Raw genomic sequence first — 10,711 nt, forward strand, 5'->3', positions numbered from 1 at the left:
GACGAGTTTCATCCTGGGTTTGGGGGGGGTGGCAGGGGGACAGGAGTTGGGGACCCCCGGGGGGATGCACAAGCCTGGTTTGGAGGGATCCGGGGTGCTGGGCTTGGATGGGGCACAAACTGTCCCCAAAAATGTGGGGACAGGGGGTGGCAGCTCCAAACAGGGCACAGTGGGCTCAGGTGGGCACAAATTGTCCCCAAAAATGTGGGGACGGGATGGCAGCTCCCAACAGAGCACACGGGGCTTGGGTTGGGCACAAATTGTCCCCAAGAATGGTGGCAGGAGGTGGCAGCTCCTAACAGGGCACACGGGGCTTGGGTTGGGCACAAATTGTCCCCAGAAATGGTGACAGAGAGGTGGCAGCTCCAAATAGAGCACAAAGTGATGCTTGGTATGCCTGGAGTTGTCACAGTTTGTCCCCAAAAATGTGGGGACAGGAAGGTGGCAGCTCCAAACACAGCACACAGGGCTTGGGTTGGGCACACATTGTCCCCAAAAATGATGACAGAGAGGTGGCAGCTCCAAACAGGGCACAGTGGGCTCGGGTGGGCACAAATTGTCCCCAAAAATGTGGGGACAGGGGCTGGCTGCTCCAAAGAGGGCACAGTGATGGTGACAGAGGCTTGGATTTGTCACAGTTTGTCCCCAAAAATGTGGGGACAGGGGGTGGCAGCTCCAAATGGGGCAAAGTGGGCTTGGATTTGTCACAGTTTGTCCCCAAAAATGGTGACAGGGAGGTGGCAGCTCCAAACAGGGCACAGTGATGGTGACAGAAGCTATTTTTTCTTCTATATAAAAATATAGAATATGGGGTTTTTCTACATAAAAATACAGAAAATCTATTTCTTCTTCTATAGAAAAATACAGAATATCCATTTCTTCTTCTGTATAAAAATATAGAAGATACATTTCTTCTTCCACATAAAAATATGGATCTATTTCTTCTGTATAAAAATATAGAATATATATTTATTCTTCTATATAAAAATATACAATATACATTTCTATTTCCATATAAAAATATAGAATATCTATTTCTTCTTCTACATAAAATACAGAATATCTATTTCTTCTGTATAAAAATATAAAATGTCTATTTCTTTTATATAGAAATATAGAATACATATTTATTCTTCTATTTAGAAATACAGAATATGTATTTATTCTTCTATATAAAAATATAGAATATCTATTTCTTCCACTTTTCTATTTTAAATCTGCCTCACTTCTTTCAAACCCCATTTTGGCCACACCAGCGGGGCCGTGCTGGCTCCAGCCCCGCACGCGGGGGACGCTCGGTGCTGCGGGACCGGGAATGGGCCGGGGACGGACCGGGGATGGATCGGGGATGGACCGGGAATGGACCGGACATGGACCGGGGACGGACCGGGAACGGACCGGGAATGGATCGGGGATGGACCGGGAATGGATCGGGGATGGACCGGGCGGCTCCGGCAGGGCACGGGACACACGTGGCCGCTGCCACGAGGATGCTCCGTTCTGCTGGGGGGGATCCCATCCCCCGCTGCGCTCGGAGGGATGCGGGACCAGCACGGCGCTCCCGGGGAGCTGCTGCCCGGTACCGGCAAGAACCGGGGACACGGCGAGCGAGGTACCCCGGTCAGGGCACGGAGAGGATGGCCGGTACTTCCTTTCCCTCTTTTTTCAGCCGACAGAACGGAAGCGGAGGTGGAAAAAGACCCGCTCGCTGTCCCGCCCTCGCCCCGCCCCTACGGCGTCACCGCCGCCGGTTATATAACCCGGCCGCGCCGGTCCCGCCCGCACCCCGCCGGCCGCTCGCACCGGGCGCCATGTTCGCCGTGAAACCGAAAGCCGTCATCGGCTTCAACCTCTACTGCGGCGGCTCCCCGGCGCTGGGTGCCGGCGGGCCGGGGGAGCGCCCGGAGCCCGCGGCCGCCGCCGCCGCCGCCGCGGAGCCGCCCCGGGAGCGCCCCGGGGCCGCCGCCGGCCGCGCCGACCCCCCCCGCGCGCTGATTGGCCGAGGCGCGGCGCCCCGCGCGCTGATTGGCTGCGGCGCGACTCTCTGGCGCCCCGAAGAGGAGCTGGATGGATGCGACCCCGAGCCCGAGCGCGGCCCCGCCGCCGACTCGCTGCCCGGGACCCCGCCGGGGCCTCCGGACGGGCTCCGGCAGGACTCGCTGGAGCTCATCAGCCGCTACCTGCGGGAGGTGGCGGGAGAGGCGCAGCCCAGCGCTAAGAAGCTTTTTCCGGGGCTCCTGGGTGGTCCCGGCCGGCCGGGCGCGGCGGGGGATGCGGTGATGGAGAAGGCGCTGGAGACGCTGCGGAGGGTCGGCGACGGCGTTATGAGGAAACACGAGCTGGCCTTTCAAGGTGTGTGTTCGTCGGATACTCCGGGAGGAGGTCGAGACCCCCGTGCCCTCGGTTGGGCCTGTCCCGGTGGCCGGAGGGGTTTGGAGCCGGGGGCGATGCCGTCGTGGCCGGGGTCTCGGCCGGATCACCGATGCGTCGTGGCTTCGGTTCGGAAGGGGTTAAATAAAAGCGGTTGGGAAGCGCTCAAAAACGAAACTGAACTTTGTTCCGCGGGGGCGAGGAAAAGCCGCTGTCGGTGTGTGCGGAGGAGATAATGTGGTTACAGATTAGCCCCGCTTCCTCCTCCTCCTCGTGTCCCCCTTGGCTCGGGCTGGCTCTGAGAATTAACCCCGAGCGGCCAAAACTGGGGAGCCCAGGAGGTTCAGACTGGGGAGCCCAGGAGGTTCAGACTGGGGAGCCCAGGAGGTTCAGACTGGGGAGCCCAGGAGGTTCAGACTGGGGAGCCCAGGAGGTTCAGACTGGGGAGCCCAGGAGGTTCAGACTGGGGAGCTCAGGAGGTTCAGACTGGGGAGCTCAGGAGGTTCAGACTGGGGAGCTCAGGAGGTTCAGACTGGGGAGCCCAGGAGGTTCAGACCGGGGAGCTCAGGAGGTTCAGATCCTCACCCCCCGGTTTAGGTGCAAGGGGATTTTTAGTGGGGGGAATTCTCCTGAGCACTGCATAGAACCATGGTTTGGGTTGAAATAGACTTTAAAATTCATCGAAAACGGGCGGGGACACCTCCCACTGGCCCTGGCCACTCCCAGGGATCCAGGGGCAGCCAGAGCTTATCTGGGAAATGTTTTCATGGATTTAATCTCAAAATCCGAAGATTGAGGAGCTCAGGAGTTTCAGATCCTCACCCCCAAGTTTAGGTGCAAGGGGATTTTTGGTGGGGGGAATTTTTCTGGGTGATGTGCTCATAAAACCATGGAATGGTTTGGGTTGAAATAGACCCAAAAACTCATCCAGTGCCATGGCAGGGACACCTTCCACCATCCCAGCCCTGTCCAGCCTGGCCCTGGACACTCCCAGGGGCAGCCAGAGCTGCTCTGGAAATGTTTTCATGGATTTAATCCCAAACATCCAAAGACTGGGGAGCTCAGGAGGTTCAGACTGGGGAGCCCAGGAGGTTCAGACTGGGGAGCTCAGGAGGTTCAGACTGGGGAGCTCAGGAGGTTCAGATTGGGGAGCTCAGGAGTTCCAGCTCCTCACCCCCCCAGTTTAGGTGCAAGGGGATTTTTGGGCAATGTGCTCACAGAACCATGGAATGGTTTGGGTTGAAATGGACCCAAAAACTCATCCAGTGCCATGGCAGGGACACCTTCCACCATGCCAGCCCTGTCCAGCCTGGCCCTGGGCACTCCCAGGGATCCCAGATTTCTCTGGCAAATCCATTTTCATGCATTTCACTCCTTTCTGCAGGGCCCTGAAGCAGCTGTAGGAATCTGACCCCCAGTGCCTGGCCTGGGGATGAACTGGAAAGGAGAAGTGACCAGTTTGTGTCACTGGTTTTGTGTCACCCGGGCTGGTTTGGGGCTGGTGCTGGGTCCCAGGTCAGGGTGGAGCAGAGCAGGGCAGTGTCTGCATTTCCTGCAGCAGTTTTGGGGCTCCTGGGGGGTGTTAGGATGCAGGTTCCTGCAGCAGTTTTGGGGCTCCTGGGGGGTGTTAGGATGCAGGTTCCTGCAGCAGTTTTGGGGTTCCTGGGGGGTGTTAGGATGCAGGTTCCTGCAGCAGTTTTGGGGCTCCTGGGGGGTGTTAGGATGCAGGTTTCTGCAGCAGTTTTGGGGCTCCTGCAGCAGTTTTGGGGTTCCTGAGGTTGTTAGGGTGCTGCCTGTGAATCACCTTCCTCCTTGCATTTTCTCAGCTCGTCCCTTTTTTTAGCTCCTTTTTTGTTTATTGAGCACAAAGAGCTTCGGTTTCATTCTTAGCTGTGCTGTGGGAACGGCAGTGGGATCAGTTCCTGTCCCCAATTCCCAGTGGGATCAGTTCCTGTCCCCAATTCCCAGTGGATCAGTGGGATCAGTTCCTGTCCCCAGTTCCCAGTTGATCAGTGGGAAAGGCAGTGGGATCAATTCCTGTGGGTTGTGGGATCAGTCCCTGTGGGATCAGTTCCTGTGCCCCATTCCCTATGGGATCAGTCCCTGTGGGATTGGTTCTTGTGCCCCATTCCCAGTGGGATCAGTCCCAGTGGGATCAGTGGGGTCAGTCCCTGTGGGATTGGTTCCTGTCCCCAATTCCCAGTAGGATCAGTGGGATCGGTTCCTGTACCCCATTCCCTGTGGGATGAGTGGGATCAGTTCCTGTGGGATCAGTTCCTGTGCCCCATTCCCAGTGGGATGAGTGGGATGGGTCCCAGTGGGATGGGTCCCTGCCCCCAGTTCCCAGTGGGATGAGTGGGATCAGTGGGATGGGTCCCTGCCCCCAGTTCCCGGACATTCCTGGGGGATGACTCTCCGAGGAATGTCGTTCTGGCCAGCCCGGGTGATTTCCTGAGGGAGGAGGAACTGCCCGCGGCCGTTTCCTGCCAGCTGAGCAGCAGCCCCGGCTGGGCTGGTTTGTCCTGCAGGGCACCGGGGACTCTGCTCTGCCAGGCTCTAATAAAATCAATTTCATCGCTTAACATTAAAATTTTAAAATTCATTTAAATGTTAATTTTAAATGATTTTGAATTATTTTAAAATAATGTAAATTATTTCTAATTTCAATTATTTTCATTTCAATTATTTTCATTTCAATTATTTTCATTTCAGTTTTTTAAATCATCTTAAAATAGTTTGAATTATTTTTAATTTAAATTATTTCATTATCGGATTTAAATGATTTTATTAAGTTATTTTTATTTTATTTTCATTTAAATAATTTTATTTTTAAATTATTTTAAATATCAATTTATTATTCTTTAATTGAAATTATTTTATTCCTTGAAATTATTTTTATTTAAATTTATATGATTTTAAATTATTTGATTTTTAATTTATTTATTTTATGAATTCAAATTTTTAAACCTTTTAATTATTTTTAAATAATGCAATATATTTGAATTTAAATGATTTTATTATTTGATTTAAATTATTTTATGAATTGAAAAAAGTTCTATTTTGTTTACATTTAAATTATTTTTGAATTATTTTATTTAGTTGAATGATTTTATTTAGTTGAATGATTTCATTTATTGGAATGATTTCATTTATTTAAATTATTCTATTTATTTTTATTATTTTACCTTTTTTTTAAAATTATCTTAACTAAAATGAATTTTAAATTACCCTCCCCAGGCTGTGCCTGCTGTGGAAACCTTGGCACAGGGGAGGGTGAGGTGCTCAGACCCCACAGCTGTCCCTGAGCCAGGGAAAAAGGAGCTAAAGTGTGCCAGGGCTGGGTTTGTGTCACCAGCCCAGGCGAGGGAGGGAGCAGAGCTCATTCTCCATCCCAAACTCCATTTTTTGGGGGTCCCACCCTCTCCCTGCCCCTCTGGGGGTGTTTGGTGCCCTGTCCCCGAGCCAGGGAAAAAGGAGCTAAAGTGTGCCAGGGGCTATTAAACTAAATAATGTCAATTCTGTATGGCCCTGGTGAGGGAGGGTGGAGAAGGGCAGCAGAACTCCCTCTCCATCCGTTTTTTGGGGGGTCCCACCCTCTCCCTGCCCCTCTGGGGGTGTTTGGTGCCCTGTCCCCGAGCCAGCAAAAAGGAGCTAAAGTGTGCCAGGGCTGGGTTTGTGTCACCAGCCCAGGTGAGGGAGGGAGCAGAGCTCATTCTCCATCCCAAACTCCATTTTGGGGGGGTCCCACCCTCTCCCTGCCCCTCTGGGGGTGTTTGGCTGCCCCTGAACCTCGGCTGCTGGGAAGGATGGAAGTTTGGCAAGAGTCTGTCTGTGCTTGGCAGGAAGATTTTTGAATGTGGACTCTGATGAAGGAATGGGAATGAAAGGAAGTTTTGATAGAGAAGAAAGGAATTGCTGAGCCAGTCTGGCTGGCTGACCAAGGAGCAAAGGGTGTGTTGGTTAGAGGGGGTTTTATGGCTCAGAGCAAGGATAAACCCACCCCAAACAAGAGGATGTTTCACCCAGCACGGGCAAACAAGGCAGCAAAAAGGGCTCAGAATTTTCCCCTGCAAGAAAACTGAAAAACTTAAACTGTGATGTACTGGCTGTGAGTGATGGTGACATGGATGTGGCAGTGAGAGCAGTTATGGGAGGCTAGAGGTAAAAGGTATAGATTGCTTCTGCTGTGTTAAAATGGTCAGCAAAGACAAGTAAATAATGCATTGTAAGCAGAATAAAAGTTTATAATGCATTGTAACCAAAAGAAAATTATATCATGCATTATAACCAAAAGAAAAATATATAATGCATTATAACCAAAAGAAAATTATATAATGCATTATAACCAAAACCAAAGGGTCTCCAGGCCTGCCTGCAGCTGGGGCTGGCAGCTGTGGGCACAGCTCTGCCACTCATGACCCTGGGCTGCTGGAACTCTTGGATACAATAAACTGCATTTTGGGCACAATAAACTGAATTTTGGATACAATAAACTGCATTTTGGAGAGCCCCTGGAGCCCCACATCCCTCACTCAGGCTCTTGCAGTGGTGCCCAACGTGCAGCACCCTTAGTCAGAGCCTGAATGAGGGATGTGGGACTCCAGGCCTGCCTGCAGCTGGAGCTGGCAGCTGTGGGGACAGCTCTGTCACCCCAACCCTGGGCTGCTGGAACTCTTGGACACAATAAACTGCATTTTGGACACAATAAACTGCACTTTGCAGAGCCCCTGGAGTCCCACATCTCTCATTTTGGCTCTTGCCCCCGCGGGTTTTGCAGGGATGCTGAGGAAGCTGCAGATCCAGCAGGAGGAGGACCTGCAGTGTGTGGTGGAGGTGGCTGCCCAGATGTTCAGTGACGGTGTCACCAACTGGGGACGGGTGGTGACCCTCATCGCCTTCGGGGCCTTCGTGGCCAAGCACCTGAAGAGCATCCAGCAGGAGCAGAGCATCAGCAGCCTGGCTGGGATCATCACAGACGCCCTGGTCTCCTCCAAGAGGGAGTGGCTGGAGAGCCAGGGGGGCTGGGTGAGTCACAATTCCGGGGAATTCCTGAGCTTTTCCCAGCATCCCGGCCTTTTCCTGGCTCTGGGTGTGTGTCAGTGCTGGCTCGCTGTCACCAGGGGGGTTGTGGGGCTCTAGGACCCACTCAGCATGAGCTGCCTGAAGTGGTTTGGGATGAAAACTGCTTTTCTGAGTGGTCCTGCCCGGCTTGGAGGCAGCATTCCCAAAAATCAGGGCAAGCCTGGGAGGGCTGGGCTGGCCCGTGGCTGCTGGGGGGGCTGAAATGGGGCTGGGGGAGCACAGGGGAGAACACTTGGGGGGTGTTTGAGGCTGAAATGGGGCTGGGGGAGCACAGGGGAGAACACTTGGGGGGTGTTTGAGGCTGAAATGGGTCTGGGGGTGCATCGGGGTATGCAGGATGAAATGGGGCTGGGAGCTGTTTGAGGTTGAAATAGGGCTGGGGGAGCACAGGGGATGGTGGAGGCTGAAATGGGGCTGGGGGCACACAGGGGATGTGCAGGTTGAAATGGGTCTGGGGGAGTGGGGGAGCACAGTCTGACACACTGGGCTGAAATGGGGCCGGGGGAGCACAGGGAGGACATTGGGGTGTGCAGGATGAAATGGGGCTGGGGGCTGTTTTAGGATGAAATGGGGCTGGGGGCACACAGGGGATGTTTGAGGTTGAAATGGGGCTGGGGGCACACAGGGAGAACATTGGGGTGTGCAGGTTGAAATGGGGCTGGGGGCTGCTTGAGGCTGAAATGGGTCTGGGGGTGTTTGAGGCTGAAATGAGGCTGGGGGCACACAGGGGGTGTGCAGGATGAAATGGAGCTGGGGGCTGTTTGAGGCTGAAATGGGGCTGGGGGCACACAGGGGATGTGCAGGATGAAATGGGGCTGGGAATGTTTGAGGCTAAAATGGGGCTGGGGGTGCACAGGGGATGATAGAGGCTGAAATGGGGCTGGGGGCTGTTGGTGGCTGAAATGGGGCTGGGGGCACACAGGGGATGTTTTAGGATGAAATGGGGCTGGGGGCACACAGGGGATGTGCAGGATGAAATGGGGCTGGGGGCACACAGGGGCTGTGCAGGATGAAATGGGGCTGGGGGCTGTTTTAGGATGAAATGGGTCTGGGGGCTCACAGGGGCTGTTTGAGGCTGAAATGGGGCTGGGGGCACACAGGGGATGTTTTAGGCTGAAATGGGGCTGGGGGCACAGAGGGGCTGTGCAGGATGAAATGGGGCTGGGGGAGTGGGCAGCACAGTCTGACACACTGGGCTGAAATGGGGCCGGGGATATTTAAGGATGAAATGGGTCTGGGGGAGCACAGGGGCTGTTTGAGGCTGAAGTGGGTCTGGGGGCTGTGCCAGGCAGGCTGTCCCCCCCCTGACGCCCCCTCCCCTCTCTCCCAGGAGGGCTTTGTGGACTTTTTCCGCGTGGAGGACCTGGAGGGCAGCATCCGGAACGTTCTGATGGCCTTCGCGGGGGTGGCCGGCCTGGGGGCCAGCCTGGCCTACATGATCCGGTGAGGCTGGAGCTGCCCACGGACTTCGGGAGCGTTTGGGAGGACTTGGGCAGGACTTGGGCAGGATTTGGGCAGGATTTGGGCTCCCTGGGGCTGCACAGCTGCCCTGCTCCCTCTGAAGCTGGACTCGAGGACGTGGAGCTGTCGCCGGAGCTGCTGAGGAGGAGGAAGGTGTGATCCAGCCTGATGGATGGATGATGGATGGAGGGATGGATGATGGATGATGGATGGATGATGGATGATGGATGATGGATGGATGGAGGAATTGTGGCTTTTGGAGGAGTTTTTCCTCTCTGCTTCCCTCACCAGGATGGACTTGGCTTCACTTGGACCTGATCTCCAGCAGCTCCTCCTGGGCTGGGCTGAGCCTGGAGCAGATGTTTTGAGGGTTGTGGGGTTTTTTTGGTTTGGTTTTTTTTTAATTTTTTTTTTTCTGGAAATAGCACCTTCTGCTGCCTCTGCCCTGCCCAAGCTCGTAGCTCTGTTGCTCTGGAGCAGAAGCACTGCATGCTGGAAATGTTGTGCCAGCCTGCACCTGCAGCCAGGTGCTGCCAGACCTGCAGCTGGAGCCCTTCCCTGCCCGTGGGGCGGGGGCTTGCAGTGACCCCCAGCCCCATCCTGGCCCCAGACAGCCCTGGCTGCACGCCGACAGTTCAGAAATAACAATTTCATCTTGTAATTATGTAAAAAAACAAACCCCCCACCCCAGTGGGCTGGGGAGGTGTAGAGAAGCTGTAAATGAATATAAATCTGTGGAATATATACATTTTTACAGAGCTGACGGTGCAAAGAGGAATTCACTCTGATGGTGGCGTCATTCCTGGTGGGAGGGTGACAGAGGGTGACAGCAGCAGTGGCCTGGCTGTCTCCTCCTCCTCCTCTTCCTCCTCTTCCTCCTCTTCCTCCTCCTCCTCCTCTCCCCTTCCTCCTCCTCCTCCTCCAAGCCATGAGCTGATGGTTGAATGTAGAACGTTCTGGAGCTGCTCCTGCCCTGCTGGGACCCCGTGGGGACCCTCCTTGTCCCCAGCTGTCCCCTGGGGCTGGGCCAGGCCCTGCTTGTGTGCAGAACAAGCTGTAGTTTGGTCAATAAATGTCTTTTTTTTTTTTATTTTTAATTTTTTTTTTTGCTCTTTCCTCTGCTGCCTCCTGCACAATTTGGGCAGTGCCACCCCCCAGGGGGACCTGCAGCCTTGGGGACAGGGACACTGGGACATTGCCATCCTCATTCCCATCCCTGGGGGGGTTTAATCACAGAATTCCAGATTGGATTGGGTGGGGAGGAAACTTCCAACTCATTTTTCCCCCCCCCCCTCCTCCTGACCATGGAGATCCTTCAGGTTCCTCCAAGCTCCTGTGCAAACCATTCCAGGGATGGGGAATTCAGGAATTTTCTGGAAAATCTCTGCCAGAGCCTCACCCAGCACTGCTGAAGCTTTCCCTTCCTTTTTAAATCTCTTTTTTTTCCCTCTTAAAGGGGTCCCTGCACCCCAAATTCCCATCCCTGCAGGTTTGGGGTGGATGGCAGAAGCAAAATCCTGGCCCAAAATGCTCTGGAAATGCAAAATCCTGCCTTAAAATCACGTGGAAATGCAAAACCCTGCCCCAAAAAACTCTGGAAAGGAAAAAATCCTGGCCCAAAATCCTCTGGAAATGCAAAACCCTGCCTTAAAATCATTTGGAGAGGCAAAATCCTCTGAAAATGCAAAATCCTGCCCCAAAATCCTCTGGAAAAGAAAAATCCTGCCCTAAAATCCTCTGCAAATGAAAAATCCTGCCCCAAAATGCCCTGGAAAAGCAAAATCCTGCCCCAAAATCA

General features: G+C 53.6%; 1 protein-coding gene across 1 annotated transcript; it reads left to right on the plus strand.

Annotated features, from left to right (window-relative positions):
• The first annotated feature begins 1,776 nt into the window (after positions 1-1,776).
• Positions 1,777-10,010, plus strand: MCL1 (MCL1 apoptosis regulator, BCL2 family member). Its single transcript, XM_059870827.1, has 3 exons — positions 1,777-2,352; positions 7,148-7,395; positions 8,783-10,010. The coding sequence occupies exons 1-3, from the start codon at positions 1,812-1,814 to the stop codon at positions 8,897-8,899; spliced, it is 906 nt and encodes a 301-aa protein (XP_059726810.1). The 5' UTR covers positions 1,777-1,811; the 3' UTR covers positions 8,900-10,010.
• Positions 10,011-10,711: the final 701 nt, after the last annotated feature.

The sequence above is a fragment of the Haemorhous mexicanus genome, chromosome 31, assembly GCF_027477595.1.
Source record: "Haemorhous mexicanus isolate bHaeMex1 chromosome 31, bHaeMex1.pri, whole genome shotgun sequence".
NCBI lineage: Eukaryota > Metazoa > Chordata > Aves > Passeriformes > Fringillidae > Haemorhous > Haemorhous mexicanus.

Coding starts and splice junctions, on each gene's coding strand:
- MCL1 (XM_059870827.1), top strand. CDS start 1,812: ATGTTCGCCGTGAAACCGAAAGCCGTCATCGGCTTCAACCTCTACTGC. Junction 2,353..7,147: donor ACACGAGCTGGCCTTTCAAG/GTGTGTGTTCGT, acceptor CGGGTTTTGCAG/GGATGCTGAGGAAGCTGCAG. Junction 7,396..8,782: donor TGGAGAGCCAGGGGGGCTGG/GTGAGTCACAAT, acceptor CCTCTCTCCCAG/GAGGGCTTTGTGGACTTTTT.